Source organism: Choloepus didactylus, chromosome 11 (assembly GCF_015220235.1).
Source record: "Choloepus didactylus isolate mChoDid1 chromosome 11, mChoDid1.pri, whole genome shotgun sequence".
Taxonomy (NCBI): domain Eukaryota; kingdom Metazoa; phylum Chordata; class Mammalia; order Pilosa; family Megalonychidae; genus Choloepus; species Choloepus didactylus.
The window spans coordinates 24910248-24928852 of NC_051317.1; the positions used below are offsets into that span (position 1 = coordinate 24910248).

At 66.8% G+C, this 18605-nt stretch overlaps 1 protein-coding gene across 5 annotated transcripts in view; it reads right to left on the reverse strand.

Moving 5' to 3' along the window:
• SLC12A7 (solute carrier family 12 member 7) overlaps positions 1-14512 on the reverse strand; it is a 38977-nt gene extending 24465 nt beyond the window's left edge. The window contains exons 1-5 of one of the 5 annotated variants that reach the window (XR_005210910.1): positions 14302-14512; positions 4499-4596; positions 3937-4059; positions 1244-1390; positions 1-55 (exon numbers count right to left, since the gene is read on the reverse strand). Coding sequence is in view for 4 of the 5 variants with exons in the window: in XM_037798865.1 (XP_037654793.1) it covers positions 1-55; positions 1244-1390; positions 3937-4059; positions 4499-4596; positions 14302-14413 (535 nt within the window). In the remaining variant the exon portion in view is untranslated. The remainder of the gene's footprint in view (positions 56-1243; positions 1391-3936; positions 4060-4498; positions 4597-14301) is intronic. The other 4 variants (XM_037798865.1, XM_037798862.1, XM_037798863.1 and 1 more) reach the window with 4 other exon arrangements.
• Positions 14513-18605: the final 4093 nt, after the last annotated feature.

An 18605-nucleotide genomic window follows, 5' to 3' on the forward strand; every position in this document is an offset into this window, starting at 1 on the left:
CTGGGACCACGCCGTTGGTGGCGATGGCGCTCATGGAGATGGCGGTCAGCATGGTCTGAAAGAGACGGGGCCGTTCAGGAGGAGGACGCGGGGCCCAGGGCCATGGCTGAGAGACAGGAGCCCAGGCCTCCTGGGGCCACCCTCTGTGTCCAGCTCCTGCGGGGCCCGGGGGGCAGCCACGGGGGGCCTGGGAGGAGGGCAGAGGGGCCTGGGATTTTCTGCGCTGCCTGGACTCCCCCCAGCAGCTGGCCGTTGGGGGAGGCAGTGATGGTGGCCGCCCCCCACCCCGTGGACAGGAGTGAAGGGGTGCAGGGAAGAGGTGGCCGTGGTGAAAGACGCTGGGGCAGCAAAGGGAAGCCACCGGCAGCCCTGATGTGGGAAACGGAAACACCACGTCCTGAACCACGGCCGCAGTGGCCGGGAGCGTGTGGGGGGCACGGGGGCCCCAGGCCGGCCCCACTGCCCGGGGCTGTGGCTGAGGGTCTGCAGCGTGTATGCCCTTTAATAAATGAGGGTTCCTGGGAGTTCCCGAGATGGGGGTCACCTGGCCCCTGCGGACCGGACCGGGGTCCCTCAAGCCAGGACAACCGAGGCCCCTAAGGGCTGGACAGGGTCCCTCACGCTGCGGGCCACGCTGGGGGCGCATCGCCCCATAGGGCCCCCGTCATCCCGAGCACAGTCCCCACGGCGCCCGGCACCCAGGGCTGAAAGGCACGTGCACAGCACAGTCATGCCGGGAGCTGACCCCTCGGCCAGCTGCCGTCAGCTGAAGGTAGGGGCGAGAGGGGCCAGGGCCACCTGGGGGACAGGGAGACCTGCACACCCCGGCCGGGCACTCAGGCAGGGAGGGCCAGCTGGGGACGGTCCCCTCGCCACTCGGACACTCACGCGGGCCACCTGGGGACGGTCCCCTCGCCACTCGGACACTCACGCGGGCCACCTGGGGACGGTCCCCTCGCCACTCGGACACTCACGCGGGCCACCTGGGGACGGTCCCCTCGCCACTCGGACACTCACGCGGGCCACCTGGGACGGTCCCCCTCGCCACTCGGACACTCACGCGGGCCACCTGGGGACGGTCCCCTCGCCACTCGGACACTCACGCAGGCCACCTGGGGACGGTCCCCTCGCCACTCGGACACTCACGCGGGCCACCTGGGGACGGTCCCCTCGCCACTCGGACACTCACGCGGGCCACCTGGGGACGGTCCCCCGCACACCCCCGACCCGGCCCGGCACTCACGCAGGCGCAGCACAGGGACACGATGAGCAGCGACTCCAGGACCCCAGCGGCACCCACGATCCAGGTCAGGCGCAGGAAGAGGATGACGCCCAGGATGTTCTGCAGGCAGGGCAGGTAGACGCCCACGAAGGTGCCCATGCGCGGGGCCTGCGAGAGAGCGCAGCGTGGTGGGGGTCGGGGACGGGGACGGCCAGGGCCTCGGGGTCAGCACGGACCGCCGACTGGTCTCATCGAGCCCCTGGCCACTCCGGGAGCACTTCACGGACAGCCTCGACTCCCGAAGGACGGCTCCCAGCCCCGAGGACGGTCAGCAGGGGCCCAGGGCAGGGGTGGGGTGGGGAGCAGAGCCCTGGGTGTGGGCATCAGCTCTGCTCCTGCCAGCCCTGACTGCCCGTCGGACCCCGGCCACCCGTCGGACCCCGGCCCGGGCTGGGCCAGCAGCCAGAGGTGACACTGCCGCCCGGGACAGGCTCGAAGTGCAGGAGACGAACGGGCTGAAAGGCAGCTGTGAACCAGGCACGTCCCACAGGGAAAGTGGCCGACGTCAGAGGGAAAAGAACGGGGAAGACTTGCTCTGAGAGCGTTTCCTGCGAGCAACAAGGTTCAATCAAAGCAGCAGCCGGACGTGAAGGCTCAAGGAAGGTGACTGCAGTTTTGGGGTTCATGAAGATGTGCAGACCCGGGGTGGGGAGGACGCTGAGATCCAACCCCAGACTGTCCACCCTGGGCAGAGAACTCAGCTTTGTCACCATCCGCAGCATTACAGGAACGGGCAGGGGCTCCCCACCCAGAGTCCCGGGAGCCAGGGCTGGGGCCACGTCCCCCCGACCCTAAGGCTCCAGGGAAACCCACGGAGCAGGGCGCAGCACAGAGCAGGGGACACGGGCCCCCAGGCCGCGGACAGACACCAGTCCCTGAGACTCCGGAAATGGCCTGCAGCAGCCCCCTCAACGCTGGGCCTCGGCCACACGCAGGGGAGCAGCGGGGTCTCCCCAAAGGGCTTGGCCACGGGGCCCGGTGCTCAGAGAAGCATCGTGCCCGGGGGATCCTGCCCACTGTGGCCGAGCCAACGCCATGCAAACATCACGTGACAAGTGTCCTCCAGCCGAGACGGAGGAAGTTCTGAGACGCGCTGCGGCCAGTGTGAGAGAAGAGAGAGAAGCCGGACACAGAAGCCGTGTAACAGGACCGTTCACGGGGCTCCAGGACAGGCAATCGAGGCGGGGGCTGGGGTGGGGCCGGGTTTCTGTTTCGGGACCGAAGGGCCTGGGAGTGGACGGTGGTGACGGTGGCACAGACGGTGGACGGAACGTGCCAAGAGCAGGTACGCGTAAAAGTGACTGCAGCGGAGGCTTTACGGCACAAATGTGCGACCCCCATGACATAATCTTAAGAGGGGTCCCAGGGGTCAGCACGGACCGCCGACTGGTCAGATCGAGCCCCTGGCCCACCCCACGCCCGCCCACTCCCACCCCCGACTCTCCTGCTTTTGGCGTAAACGATGGGAGTGGGGCGGCCTCACCCCGCGGCAGGGAGGAAGCGGAGGGCCCCCGGGGGTTCTCAGTCGTGGGAAAACAAGGTCGCGCGTGCGAGAGAGAGCCGCGCCCGACCCACCGCCGGTTTTACCGCACGCTCGGGTTAATGTGTGAACTGACCCAAAAAACAGGTGCGGGTGACTTCCGCCGAGACGGCCACGGGCAGGAGCAGCCCATGTGGCGGCCTCTCGGGGTTCAGCCCCACATCCCAGGGCCCCCCGAGACTGGGCAGAACCAGCTTCCCGCTCTGGAAGGGGCAGCCGGCCGGGCTCGGTGATCCCCCAAGAGGCAGCCTGAGGGGCGGCTCGTGGCCCAAGAGCAGGGGGCAGCTGGGCCACGAGGTCTCCCTGGGAGGGCACCCAGGCTCGGGCAAGATGCCCATGGGGGACAGCTGCTTGAGGGGCGGCACCGGGAGCCCCCAGGCCCACGTGGGGAGCTGGGGTCCGCGGGGACAGAGCCGGGGCGCTGCACCTGGGGCAGGGCCACCGGGGGCCGGGGCCTTCTGGGGGTCTCTCACAGCCTGTGTGCTGCACAAATCCGCACGGCCAGCGCCCGGGTTACAGCCCGACAGAAGCCACCTCTGGAGCCGGGGATCTCAAGGGCTCTCGGGCACCGTCCCAGGGGACCCCCATGGGGCGCTGACGTGGTTTCCATGGCCAGCCCCCCAGAGAACCTCCCAGACCCCACATCCCCATCAACCCTCGTGCAGCTCCACTCCTTCCCCAGGGCAGGGTCCACGGAGACACCCGTGCAGGGACTACAGGGGCGTGTGTGACAACGGGGGAGGTGGCCCGAGCAGGTCCTGGGGGTCCTGACCGCTGGGTGCACGGGGCTGCCCTCACCACCCCAAGCAGCCCCCCATGCCCTCTGCCCTCCCTCCCCTCTCAGAACGCACCTCTGGACTAACCTTTACCTTTATTATGGGGGGTCCTGGGCAAAGAGCACAGAACCGGGGGACACCCCTTCCTTCCCAACCCTCAACCCTGCCCGTCTGGGGTGTGGATGTGGCACAGGGCAGCGTGTCCCCTTGAGGGGTCAGGAGGGACAAGATCCCCCAGAAAGACACAGGCTCCGCTCATTCCTCTGAGCTCCTGAGCCAGCAGCGCAGCCCCCGGTGCCTCCCCACACCCCCTGCGCCCCCCATACCCCCGGGCCCACCTTGGCCTCCCGCCGGGGTCCGTCCTCGTCCTGCTCGTGCTCCACCACGCCCTGGCTCAGGGAGCTGTAGTTGGCCAGCTTGTTCAGCAGGGACGACACCATGGGGGTGCTGTCCATTTCCTCCTGGGGGGTCACAGGGAGGGCACGGATCAGCAGCCCGAACCCCGGGCAAACCCCACAGACACCTGGACCCTCAGGCCCACAGCGACGTCCAGGAGGTCAGGTTGGGGTGCCAGGGACGAGGGACAGGCCACCCCCAGGGAGGGCCGGCGGGTTCCGAGGGGCGGCTGAGGCTGGAGCACCCCTGGACCTGGGCGAGGCCCTCACGGAGGGGGTGTGGGCGACCTCGGTGGGGTGAGGGTGGGCCCCACACGGTGCCAGACAAGGGCTGCCCTGGGGCGATGTGCAGGGCCCCCAAACCCAGGGCCCCCCAACCCCACCCACCCCCGGGCCAGGCCAGCAGCCCCCACCAGGACCCCCCGGGCTGGGAAGGTCCGGTCGCTGCCGCGTCTCCAGTGGAGCTGCTGCTCGGAGGGGCCTCCTCTTCCGGAAGGCGAGTTACCTCAAACAGAGCCATGTTCTTCCCCTCGAAGAAGTCATCCCTCTCGGTCTCGACGTTGTTAATGAAAGGGCTGTTCTCCCTCGGGGTGCCATCTCCTGCTGGGGGAAACGACACGGATCAGTTTTAGAAGGAGACGAAAAGAAACAAAGGCAGATGTTGGGGTGCAGGTGAAGGGTGTCGACGAGAGAGCTCTGCCTCGGGGCCCTGAGCTGCTCCCCGGCAGGAGGGCAGCCCGGACCCAGCTGGCACCCGGCCCCCGGCACCCCAACATTTGCCCAAATGCGCACACGCTCTTCTGCGTAACGAAGCGTCGCGGAGCACCGCAAAGCTGCCACCCAGGCTCCAGTGGCGTCCGTGAGACGGCGAGGCCCCCCGGCCTCGAGACCTTTTGCCCCAAACCAGAGGACATGGAAACACTCACGTCCGCCTCGCAGGGAGGAGACCTGCTCTGTCCCCAGGTCGACAGCTGGGCAGCAGCCGTGACTTGCACCCCAAGAAATGGCCCCATCCTGCCCTGGCCGGGGGCCTGGGGCAGCCCCCCACAAACGTGGTCAGGCGGACACCTGGCGAGTGGCGAGTGCTGCCCAGGGGGAGAGTGCCCCCGGGTCCCCCGGCTGTGGCCCATCTGCTAACTCTACATGTGCCAGCACCAGACCTGAGCCTCAACCGGGCCCCAATGAGAACGGGGGGACACCAGGCCACAGGGACCCCGATGGGAACCCAGCGGTGGGCTTCAGGCTGCGGGGTCCCCCGAGAACATGGGGTGCACCGGGCCTTGGGGTCCCCTGTGAGAATAGCTGGAGGGTCCCTGCGAACAGCACCAGGAGGAGGGGGCTCGGAGCAGCCACGGGGAGGCCCCACCACGGCTCCCACAGGCAACCAGGGCGACGGGCACCCACGCCCACCTCTCTCGGGATAGAAAGGGGCGGTTTGGAAACAACGGGAACGCCTGGTCGCACAGCCCCTGGCAGCTCCGTAAAGGCGGGAGACGCCCGGCCTGGGGTGGGGCCGACGGGCCGGGCCAGGCCAGGGCAGGACGACACTCGGCCGTGGGGGTCAGGGGTGTGTGGGGGCAGCTGGGGGGACCACAAAGCTGGCGGGCTCAGCCGAGTCCACACCCCCGATACCCCCACCCCCAATCCCCAAGACCCAACCCCCTGTGCCCCGTGAGGCCCTGACCCTCCAATCCCCCGTGAACCCCCACGCCCCATGAGGCTCTGACGCCCCCACCCCCTGTGCCCATCCCCCATCCCCGCGGGGGCTGTGAGGCTCTGTCTTCTGCTCTCGTTTCCCTGCTCAGACCCCCGTTCCCGCACTCAGGCCCCCCGTTCCCACCCTCAGCCCTGCCAGGAAGGTCGGGGTTCCACGGGCAGCCGCTGGGCCCAGGGCAGCTCCGGCACGACCCCACAGGCACAGCCCTAAGTGCCCCCTTCCTCCTCCCCGCAGGCTTCCCGGCTGGCCAAGCGCCCGTCTGCAGGAGCCTCCTCTCCTCTCCTCCGCTTGGAGGGGCGTCCTCAGCCCCCTCCCAGGTGGCTCCAACGCTGGGACAGGGTGACCCCCAGGCTTGGGGCTGGAATGTTCCGGAGGGTCCGCTGGGCCAGCCTCACGGGCAGCATCACCCACACCCGCTGCCCAAGGCTGTGCCCATCGCCACACCGAGATGCAGGCGTCCGACCCTGCCGCCGACTCGCCCCAGGCCTGCCAGGGTGGGGTGTGACCCTGCTGAGGCCCAGCACTGTGGACCCCCGTCTCGGCCTGGCCCTCGTGCACACTGCGCCCCCACTTCGCAGCCAAAATCAAGGCGCCCTCCAACAGCATCCCCGGCACTCGAGCGAGGAGCCTCGTCCATCGGGGTTCAAAACGGTGAAAGGAGTGGCTGGCGGGCATCGGAGCAAGTAGCTCATAGCACCCCGCGGGGACGTGCTGGGAGAGTGAGGCTCCCGGGAAAGTGTGGGTGACCCACGGAAAAGTGGGGGTGACCCGTGGGAAAGCAGTCCCCTTCCACCTCCCGGAGCCTGGCACCTCGGGGGGCACGTTTGAGGGCAAGGCCGGTGACCCGACTCACTCTCACCTTGGGGGTTCCCACAAGGACACAGCTCTCCCTTCCAGAAGTTCAGGGGCACCTGCCCATCGAGCCAGCAGTGTGAGGTGAACGCACGGGCCGGACACCCCCAGCCCCCTGGCAGACGGCCTCATGGCTGCCCCCTGCCCCGGTCCAGGGCTCTTGCCCGGGGGGCGCAGGCCGTGGGTCTGAGTGGGGGCCCCCCTGGTGGGCACACGCTGCCCAAGCACACAGCACAAGGCCAGAGCCGGCTGCAGCAGACCCCAGGGTGGACCCAGGCCAGAGCCCTGGACGCTGTCTGGGGAGGCTGGGGTCTCGCGGAGCCAAGGCCTGGTGTGGAAAAGCGGGGGGCAGCGCAAGGACCACAGGGCAGGTGGAAACGAGCGGGAGCCACCTCCAAACAACCCGAGCCGCTTGTCGCCCACATCTGTCTCCTACGCACGTTCAGGCACCCTGGTGACAGCGCGAGGGAAAGCACCGCCTTCAGCTTTCAGCGTTTGCCTTAACCCCGCACGAGCCTACACTGGCGGAGCCTCTGCTGCCTGTGCGAGGGGCCCGCCCGGGACAGACCAGAGGGGCGCCTCGGGAGACCCCGCAAACGAGCCGACCACACCCTGCACTCGGCCTCGCCAGCAGGTGCACACACACCTCACCAAGGCTCAGCAGCAGCACACGCACAGTGCACGCCCACATGCACACTCACGCACACTCATGTGCACCTGCAGGAGCCACCCTGGGGCCCCCAGCTTGTGGACGTGGTGGGACAACAGCCTGCTCCGGGCTTTCCATCAAAGGACCCCCCTCCAGCCTGCTCTGGGCTTTCCATCGAAGGACCCCCCTCCCATGCCCTCTGGGCCTCAGGGAACCCCCGCTTGCCCAGGGGCCTCAGCACCCAGGGGCCATCGGCTGGCCCTGGCCACCTCTGCAGCCAGGCAGTCTGCTGGGGCCCCCGTCACCCAGTTCAGACAGTGGGTGCAGTGTCACGGGCCAGGCAGGGGAGGAGGGCGGGTGGGGGCTGGGGGCACACACACACCCGCAGCAGCCCCGGCCCCCAGGAACCCCCGGGCGCCTCCTGGGCACGTCGCAGGCCCCGGCTGCGGGTCAGGCTGTGTGAAGGGGGTCTGAGGGCAGCCTGGGACACGGGCTCCTCCGCTCCTGCTCAGCTCCACCTGTCCCCAGAGATCCCCGGAGCTCCTGAGACCCCCTCAGAGGGCCTGGGACCACCGGTGTCCCAGCCTGACCGGCCACAGGGACAAGATGCAGCCCACTCTGTGGGGCAGCCTCGGCGGGTGCCCCTCTCTGAAAACGCTTGAGGGAGGACCGGCGCCCGGGCTGCACAGACGCTGCCGAGCTGGCGGGGAACCCCTGAGGCCACACAGTGCCCCGAGAGAGGCCCGGGACGGTGGGAGCCTGGCCTGTGGCCGTAGGTCCTCCCCGGACACCCCCGAAGGGCCCCTCACTGCAGAGTTACTGGCAGCGAGGACAGGGAAACTGTGTCAGGGGCTTCGCCTTGAAGATGCCCGGAGGACAGGAGATTACCACCTCCTTTCACGGCAGCCCCAGGGCCGCGGTCTCCTCCTCCCCCAGGGGCCTTCTTCACAGGGAACCGCAGGGAGAGGGGCCGGACAGCCCCAAGGACGCCCCGAGACCCCGGACCCACTACGCACACCGCCCTGCCAGGGACGCGGCCCCACCTGCCACCCCAGCCCGGGGCCACCCCAGCAGCACCCCACCCCAGCTTACCGGTGCTCTTGGACCAAGGCCCGACGCTCTCTGCGGTGTCTGGCGCCATGGACCCAGCCCCGGGGCCCCAGGGCGCTGCCCGAGGAGGCGGGCCTCATGCTGGTGGCTCCCGGCTGCTCCGAGCTTATCTACACTGCCCAGCCCCAGGCCGTGTCCCTCCTGCGCCCAGAGGAGAGGGGTTAACCCCTTCTGCTCCGCTCTCCCTGCCAGGCGGCCCCGCTCCGAGCCCCTGCGCACCAGCCCCCAAGGGACGCACGGATCCGGCCGCAGGGCCCTCCCGCCCGGCCCCGCTGCCCCTGCCCAGGGACGGCGTCCACACCAGGCCCCGCGGTCCGGGCTGGGGCCCCCACGGCTCCCAGGCACCCACGGACCTCGGAGGGACCTGTCACCACCAAGGGCTCTGCCGGCTTCAGCCACTAACGCTCGGGTGTGTGACGCCCGTTCCAGCAGGCAGCGGTCGGCCACGGGGCGGCACTCCCGAAACCCACACCCGGCACTGGGGACAGCAGGATGCGCCCGGCCACACGCCCACCTCGTCCCCACGGGGCCGGCACCTGTGCCCTCATCCCACCCCGCTGACCCTGTCCCGGGTCTCCCTGTCCGAGGCGGGAGGCACAGCCGGCCCAGGGCTCACCTGGTCAGGTCTCAGGCCCACCTGCAGGACACACCTCAGCCCCAAGCCGGCAGCGCCTCGAGGCGGGTGGGAGGGGGCAGTGCCCCCCGCAGGGCCCATCACCCCACTGCTCCCAGCCGGTCCGAGCTGCCGCCAGAAGGGACCCCGAGCCAGAGGCCGCCCAACCCGCGTTTGCTCTTGACACCCTTTCCCGGCGGGTCCCACGAGAACCCCTGGCTACCCACCTCCAGGGTTACACTGGGGACACCCCAGGACGGGGACAAGGCCACAGCTCCGCAAGGAGTGGTCACGTGGGGTCAGCAACTCGAAGGAAACCACAGGACGAGAACAGCCCCACAGAGGCCAGACCTGGAAGGCACCGGAGTGTGAGCACAGGTGTGCGAGTGAGGTGGAGGACAGGTGAGTGAGCACAGCTGTTTGAGTGAGCTGGGAGGACAGGTGAGTGTGTGCAGCTGCGTGGATGTCACCGTGCGCTCAGTGTCCACCTGCCAGCCACTGGCCACCTGGCTGTCCTCATGGACACTGGGCTCCTGCGTCAGAAGCTGCGCCCACAGCCCGACTGGCACGTCACCTTCCGCCCCAAACACTGACGACAAGCCACACCACTGTGGCGTGGGGGTCCAGCAGGGGCCCACCCCCCACGGAGGCTCTCGCTGTGCCAGAGACCGCCCCGACCCTCACACGGCCACCTCACCCACCCCGGGTGGTACCTCACCCGCCTGCTGCACCCACCACCCGCAGTTGTGGTCCTGGAGGTGGGTGTGGGCTCAGCCGCACCGTGGCCCACCTCACCTGCCGCAACACGGGGGGCAGCCCACCTGCACGAGGCAACCCCGGCCCTCGCTAGCAGAGGCCACCACTCGCACAGGCTCAGCAGCCGATGGCCACACGGGCAGGGGTGCCAGGTCTCCCCAGGACAGGGTCAGGGTTCACAGCCGAGGCCAAGAGTCCCCTTCCAGCCTTGGGCGCCCCCAGCCCCCTCCTCCCTAGAAGGCCCCCCACGCTCTCGGTCCCGTGGCCTTGACCACACTCCACCAGGCCCTCACACCCCTGAGCTGCCCTGACCTCTCTGCCACTCCCCAAACCCACCAGGAACGCCCCTGTCCCAGGCCTCGGCGCTGCAGCTCTCTCCACTGGGACTGTGCCCAGGGTCCACCCCTGCTCCTCCCAGGGTGGGGGAGGAGGCTCCTGTCCGCCACGGCCCCCAGGGCCTGGGATGGGGTGGGCCACGGAGGACGCCCTGCTACTCTCTGTAGAACGGGCAGTGGCTGCCGTAACCCATGCCCTGGGGCCTGCCCGACGCTCCTGGGCACTGCTGTCAGTGCCAGGCCCTGGGAGGGCGCGTCCCCCGTGCCCGTGGTGGCACCGCCTCACCTGAGCTCCTGGGTGCAGCCACCACCCGGCCCACGTCCAGGCTCACAGCCCAGGCGCTCAAATCAGCAACGCGTCCCAACAGAACAGGAGGCACGGCCCGGGGACCTTTCCAAACAGGCGGCCACAGCCCTGGGCCAGGAGGCCACCGGCTCCATGCGCAGAGCCAGGGGCCCCGAGTAGGGAAGGACCAGAACCGAGTCTCACCCTCCTGCACAGCCCGAGGGGATCGCTTCCTCGCAGGGAGGGGGGACCCCGGTCACACTACAGCACGGGATCCACTGGGGGCGGAGGGAAAGGACCGATGCCCCGAGACCCCGACTCCACGACAGTCTGCTGGCAACTGCCAAGCCCTCTCCCCGCACCAATACGGGTGGGCACACTCACAATGCAAACGTTTGCACACTTGCACACAAACACACTCACATTCAAACATGCACACACGCAGTGCAACATGCACTCGCACGCACACATGCATCTGCACACATCTGCACACACACGTGCACGCAGAGGCACTGTCCCACTTGATTTCTAATCAAAGGCCCCGCGCCTGGGGCCGCCTGGGGCTCAGCTGAGCACGGACGCCGGGGCGCAGTGTGCGGTCCCCCCAGGTGCGGCTGCGTCTCGGTTCGGGGCGTGTCCCCCCCTCTGTCCCCCTTTGTCCTTCCAGGCTGGATCTGGCATCGCGTGGAGGTTTCACAACCCCCAACACGCATATGTGACACCATGAGAACCCCCTAAATCACTTCCGTGAGCACGAACCACCTTGCCGGCAATTCCCGAGTTGAGGGTGCTGACCGCAGGGTGGCTCCTCGGGCCCCACACCACACCGGCCACCGTCCGGCCTGCCGTCCTGGCCCCAGGTCTGTCCCGTGCCACCGTGGCTGTCCCCCCCAGAGCTGGGTCTGGCTCCTGCCCTCTCACACCCTCACCCAGCAGGAGGGGACTCGGCAGCTTGGCACTTGGTCCAATTTTTAACCCCACTGCCCCTGAAATCCCAAAGTCCCAGCAGGGTGACCCCCTGAGGTCAGGCCCAGGCCACACTGTCCAGGCAGAAAGCACCTGTGGCCTGGAGGCAAGGCCCCCGCTGCTCCCTGGGCCCACCGAGCCGGCCACGCTGGGGCTGAGGTGCTGACTCCCCCCTACAGCCCTGCCCGCTGCCCCTGCCCACTCCCCACTCCCCGCTGCCCCTGCCTGACCTGCCTGCTGCCCCCACACACCCCGGCCAGAACAAAAGCGACACTCCCAGGCTCGTCTCTGGTCAGGACAGGGGCCGCCTTTGTGAAACGGGAGGCGCGGACAACACCCCGGGCAGCCCGGGCAGCGAGCAGCAGAGCAGCAGCTTCTCTCAGGGAGAAGGAATCTAAGCACATTCCGAAAAGAGGAAGGGAGGCAGGGAGGAGAGGCACGTGATGGAGGCTGAGCAAAGAGGCCTGTGGAAAGTTCTGCGGGAGGAACAGTCTTGTGGTGCAATGAGCAGGGTCGCAGCTGGCCGAGGCCAAGGTGCGGGGGCCGCTGACCAGGGCCACCTCCAGACAGCAGGGGCCACGGGCCTAGCGGCTGCGTCACCAGGAACCAACAGCCAGGGTGCCAGTCGCCCACGGGGTCTCACACAGGCTCTGGGAGCCCCCGAGACGCCCCCACCCGGCCTGGGGAGGACGGGAGCCCACGCAGACACAGTCACGGGGACAGCGAGGCAGAGCCCTAGCCCAGGCCAGTGGAAACCACACCTGTGCCCAGGAGTCATCGCGGAAAGGCCGCGGCCCCCACCTGAGGCTTAAGGGCACTCGCTCACCTGCACGCAGCGAGGAGCCAAGGAAAAAAGTTAGCGTGAGCCTTTTCTCTTGGAGACAAACAACCAAACGCCAAAATGAAAAGCCTTCCGGGGGCCCCTGCACATGCTGTGACGCAGACACACCATGGGGTGCCCGGGAGGGCCCTGGGTCGGGCTGAGGCAGAAGTGCAGGGGCTGGGAAGGAGCCGGACGGAGGCCAGGCCACCCCTGCCCCCCGCCCATCGATGTCCACCCCCTGGGAAGGGGAGGGCCCCACAGGCCTTGCCGCCAGGGCCAATACCACGGCCAAGGGACGCTCAAGGTCAGCACTCGGCCTCCATCGCGGGCCATGCTGCCCACAGCCACAGCACGCCCCAGGCCTCCAATGGCCTGGAAACCTCCAACCCTGACCTGAAATAGGGGAAGCTGGGGTGGGGGTGGGGGACAGTGTTCCGGCTCCCTCCAGCTCCGGGAGTCACCAGTGGCGGAAGCCCTTCACGGCCACAGACCCTGAGGGCAGCCCACCGAGCACCCCTCTGTCCTTGCCCCCCAGTCTTGGCACATGCCCTGGAAGACCAGGCTCGTCCTGGCCCCTCACCCTGGGAGCCCAGAGCTCCATAGGGACCGCAGCTAGGGTGCCCCAAACCACCCCACCACATGCCTCGCCGGGAGGCTGCCCAGGCGCCCGGTGCCCCCCGGGGGTGAGCCGGCCGGTTTGGAGACTGACCCTGACCAGGCCTGACTCTGGAAGGGCCCCGAGCGTCCGTGGCACTTTCCCACCAAAGACCAACACGTGCAGCTGCCTGCAGGGCCCCAGCCCCCAGGCCGCACCGCAGGCAGATCCCGCAAGCCAAGGGCTGCAGGCCTCGGCCACGGTCACACACTGCCGCCCGCCGGTCCCTTCTAGTGGAGGAGACACACGCCAAGTCCAAGCCGGGGACGGCGGCGGCAGGAACGTTCCCTCTGGGAACTGTGTGAGGCCCTGTGCATCCTCCCTGGCTCTTGGGGGGCTGCGGGTGGGAGCCAGGGCCAACGAGGCTGCAACAATGGGCCCGATCTGCCTGCTGCCCCCACACACCCCGGCCAGAACAAAAGCAACACTCCCAGTGTGGAGAAACACAGGGCCCCACCCGGGAAGATGCCCCCAGCCCGGCTGGGCTGTCCGTGGGCACGGGGAGCCAGGAGCTCTGCCCCTCGCAGAGGGGGCTGGAAAACGGACAAGGGGAAACGGGCCATGGGCTGAGACAGCCGGGGAGCCGCAGCGGATGGGTCAGGCGGACGGCCCGGGGCGTCTGAGGCTGCAGCGTGACCCGGGCAAGGGGCCAGGGTGACACCGTTTCCACCTGGCGCCAGGTCACGGCGATTCCAGCCGAAGGGGGCGAGAGCAGCCTTGGTGCATAAGCAGCGGGCACAGCCCTTTGCCCCCCCAAAGGGAGCGCCCCGAGGACAAGCCGGGCACAGACAAGCCTAGGGGGGCCTTCTGCACAGTGCCCAGAGCCTGCCAGGGCAGCTCCCAGGGATGGATCCGGGCTGACCCACCCCTGCCTGTGCCGAGGAGCAGCACCCGGTCCCTCCTGGGCCGGTGGGAGTCCCTAGGGTGCTGCGGGGTGCAGTGGGGACCCCCTGGGCACGCCTCTGGGCACCCGTGGGCACCGGTCGGGGAGCCCCGTGAGGGCGGCTGAGGCTCGGGGTTCCGCAGCCCCCGGGGCAGGAGGGGACGGGCAGGAAGCAGCAGCCCGCGGCGCCGCCGGAGCCGGCTTCCTGCCGAGGAGCCGGGAGGGTCTGTTTGTCCAAGGTCAGGCCGGCTCCCGGCTGCGGGCCCTTTGCCCGGGCGGCGGGGAGGAAGCAGGAAGCCGCGGCGCCGCCTGCAGGGACCGGTCTGGGGCGCGGCCCACGGTCCGGGGATCTGGGCCAGGTGGGTCCCCGCCCGGCCCCCTCGGCCCACCTGCGCCGCTCCGTCCCACCTGAGGCGCCCGGGGCACCTGTGCGCTCTGCCCAGGCCCGGGGGCGGAGGGGCCCGCAAGGCCCGGGGCAACCCCGGCGGGGACCCCCGTCCTGGGAGGGGGAAGGTGCTGCAGGCGGCGGGAACAGGGGACAGGTGGGGGCCGGGGGAGCCGGGGCGCCGCGGCCCTGGGGGCGAGGGGGCAGCGTCCCGGGCCTCCCCGCCTCCGGCCCGCCCCGCGCCGGCTTGGTCCCGCCGGGGCCCGCCCCGCGCTCACCCGCGCGCTCGCACTCGGGCCCCGCGCCGCCCTCGGGGCTGCTGGCCGCCGGGTCTCCGTCCTGCGCCGCGCCGCGCGCCTCCACCGGCACCACGGTGAAGCTGGTGGGCATGGCGCGCGCGTCCCCTCCGCCGGCCGCTCGGCGACTCCGGGCCCCACGGGGCGCGGGGCGGGGACGGGGCGGGGCCGGGCGCCCGGGGGACGGGGCGGGGCGCTGGGGACGGGGGCGGGGCGCGGGGCGGGAGGAGGGGGCGCGGGGCGCCGGGGGCGGGGGGAGCCCCCTGAGCCCGCCCCGTCACGTGACCCGCCCGCCCGGGAAAGTTGGCCCGCGGCCCGCGCCCCCGCCGGACACAGGGGTCCCCGCGGCAGCCGCCAGCCGGCCCCGCCCGCCGCGCCCCCGCCCCCTGCGGCACGGCGCCCCCTTTCTGCATCCCCGGCCCCCACTTCCCACTCGGCCAGCGCGCCCTCGGAGACCCCGCCCACCGCCCAGACTCCTCCCCTGGGGCGGGGGCTCCTGGAAGGGGGCGCGTCCTGGCGAGGGGCCCCCCCTCCAGCTGCCGTCCGCGCTGAAGGGAACCGGGGATCCCCTGGGGCGGGGCTCCGGCGCCGGGTACACACCAGACAGCGCCCAGCGGGAGTCATGCCCGCGCCCCCGGCCCCCACCCCAGGACCCCTGGCCCATCCGGCCTCTCGGGGGAGCCCGCGGGGTGCAGTGTCCCCACCCCCGCCCTCCCGGGGCCTCCGCTCCGCCCCGTCTGCTGGTCCCCGGGGAGCCCCGGGCGCCTTCGGGGCTGAGTGTGCGGAGCACCCCTCACGGCTGTCTCCTTGGGCCTTAAGGTTTAGCTGCAGCAACGGAAGCCGGATGGGAAGTGGCTTAGGAGCTCCAGGGAGGGAGACGGATTGTCACAGACAGAAAGGAAGACGGCGCGTCTCCCCCTGATTGGAGGAGGCTTTGTGCGTCCTCCGGGGGCGGCTCGGGGCAGGTGGGCTTCATTTGGTTTGGGGTCAAATGTCATGAACCAGGGCTTGACTGGGGATTTCGAATTTCAAAAGATAAAGAGGAAACTCGAGAGAGTTCCAGGGGGCAGTCGGGCCCGGGTTTCTGGGCTCTGGGGGGGTCCCAGGGCTTTCTCTGTTCTGTTGTCTGATTTCCCCTTTGGGTCGGGCCCTTGGCTACGAAGACATGACCACAGATGTCGCTGGTCTCTGGTTCCCCACCGAAAGTCTCGTGTTTCACCGTCCGTTTCCCGGGTTCGCTGAGGTTTGGGGTTTCCGTGTCCCATTCACGCTGGCTCTGTGTCCTCAGCTGTGCCATCTGCCGAGTGAGCGGCTGCGCCGTCAGCACCCAGAGAGCTGGGACACCGAGCGATGGCTGTCGTGACCATGACTAAGAGGATCACAAGGGCCCCAGAGGACATCTCCGAGCCGAGGTCCCGTGACCCAGGAGCCGACCGCACAAAACTCAGAGCAGTCGGATTCGGGAACTGCAGACGCTGCTCGGTGGGTTCTCTGCCACCGGTGCTTGGTGAACACCTTCTCGGCTGTCATCTACAGACGCACAGCTCTGGGTCCCCACAAGTGCACACACCTCCTCGGGAAGCCAGAATATAGTCCAGCGCTAAGCAGCTTTTAGTCATTCTGTGAGCCGACAGCCTGCCCAAGGCAGGAGACAGACTCCTCCAGCTCCCAAGCTGCCTCCCCTCCCAGCACCCGTGTCTCAGAGAGCAGCTCCCGACACGGGCGACCCGCCCCAAGGAGCGGGGGCGACACCAAGCACGGCGCCCGTGAGTCCAGCCTGGGTTGCGGGTCCTCCAGGCTCCGTCCAGCGCGTCTCGAGCCAGCCTCCTCTTCACGAGCGTCTGCAGTCTGGGAAGGGGTCCCAGGAGCCCTCGGGTTTCCAGGTTTCCCTTTTGGAAGCTTGTAAAGCGCCTCTGGGGGAACAGTGCGAGCTCCGGGAGACACCCCGACTTACAGGTGGTCACGTGTCCACATACGAACGACCGTCCTTGGAGAGCTTATGGGGTATCTAATGCCTTGAAGCAATGGGACCTGACGTGTGGGGCTCACTGGGAGTACACCCCAGAAGGAGAATCAGAACCAGCACCATCTTCACGGTTACCTGAAATCTTAGCCCCATTTAACCAATTCCCTTCGCCTGACCCTGCAGCCCACCAGGGGTGTGTGCCCTGAGTGGAATAAAACCTTGGGTGCTAGGAGAAAAATGGTGTCTCTAAAAAGGGGGTCTGGCCCCCCCAGTGTGCTCCTGGCTTGTGAAAGTAAAAGAGGTCCTGCCGTGTAGAAACTGAAGGTTTTCTAGGCCCCATGGGGCGGCCACTCATCGCTGGTTTCTGGTCAGTGCCGCAGCCCGTGGTTAGCGCGTCGTGGCCTCCGGGGCGTGGAGCGCGCGTTGGTGGAGCAGGTGGCCCGGGCGCGGTGGCCGCTGGGGAGGCTTCACTGGGTCCTCCCCGTCCTTCCGGGATGGCGACTCCCGGGGTTGGAGGCCTGTAGGGTCCACGGCGGAGGGCTCTCGGGAAGGGCAGCTGCGTCCGTGACACGGGAACTGGGTCTGGCGCTCCGTCCCCGGCAGTAATTGGCAACGTCACCCGTATCAGGTCAGAGCCCTGTCGTGTCTTCCCGTCCTGACTCCACGGGGCTGGCCGGGCTCCCCGACGGCTCCACCCGAGGGCCGAGGGCTGAGGGAGTAGAGACGGAGTCCGATAGTTTAGCGAGTGAAACACCTGTGATTCCGTCTACCTTCCCGAAGACTGAGGACGGTGGGGACAGAGAAGCTCTTGGCTGATGGGGGAGACGTCATCATCGAGAGAATAGCAGGAATCCCCAGGCGGGGAGCACAAAGTCCAGTAGTTTTGTTTGGTTTTGTTTTTTTCCTAACTATTGGAGGGCAGTAGCCTTGTGACAAGGGAAAGCCTCTATCCATCCAGAAAACAGGATATGATAACAAGGACATCTGAAAGGGCCCCGTCCGGCAAGGTGTCTGACCCTGTCCACCTGGACCAGTTCACCAGGGCTGTATGATGGATGGGGGGCAGGATTTACTTACTCACTTTGCTTCTCATTTAGAGGCAGTTGTTTTGTTTTATTTTTTATTTTTATTTTGTTTTTGCTGAAGATGAAGCTCTCACCTGTGGCTGACTGCAGGCACTTTCAGAGAAGCATCAGAGTAAAATGATGTAACTGACAAGGAAATCTGGTTGTTTTTCTGACATATAGAATTTTTTAAGAATAACTAAAATTATGACCAAATACCCTCTACTGTTGTCTAAAATCACACAGCTCAGTCTCCGGACAGCTCATGGACAGCGAGCACACCGTCAGATCACTAGGAATTTTACCTGCCCACACGCACATTTAACCAACGGAAGGTTAGAGAATGCCTCCTACTTTGGCAGCCTGCCTGCCACACAACCGGCAGCTGAACATGACTATCCCTAGCACCTCACTTTTTATAAGGTGAAGGAACAAATCCTTTATGATTTTCCAGGGGCCCTCTGGGAAACCCAAAGAGAGTCTGAAATCAAGAAGATAACCATTAGGGTTTGACTTTGAGGAGGCAAAATGTCAAAAGTCCTTGGGAGGTTCGAAAGCTCGGCTAAATAAGATTACAGGTCACTGATAAACAACGTGACAATAAAAGATTTTAAAAGTAAATATAAGGAAGTAACATGATTGAAAAAACGGAAACGAAAACTTAGCTCTTAAAAGTGAGAAGACTTGTTCTCTTAAACAGTAACGGATGGTAAGGTCAGTGTAAATATCAAGGAGGATACAATTCTGATGGGAAACAAAATCTTTGCCTGCAGGCAGATGACTCAGATGGTGAAGAAAACCTTTTAGAACCGCTCCCTAAGGGCACACCAAGAATCTAAGAAAATCCCATCATCTTAACAGAGAGGAAACCAAATTCCAGTTTTGGGGGAATATGCTGTTAGACAGGAAAGGTTTTCAAAAACTTTTATAAATAAGCCTGTCAAATCTTAGTAGCATCGACCGTAACAAATAAAATTCATTCCCACAAACCTCCTACAACTTTCTCGATCCATTTACATTTTGTCCTCCACTTTCCTGTTCCTCATTCTGCAACACCCAATTTACTTTAGGACAAAAGTCCTCTTTTTCCGTAGCAAAATTCACCTGCATACTTCACATACTTAAGGTCCCAAGAGGATCTTGGATATTGTCAAGCCGAAATCCTACAAACATAGTAACTCTTGAAATAAAGTTTGTCAGAATAATAACTCAATTTGATTAAATACAAATTTACATTTTTCATCATTTTAAACATC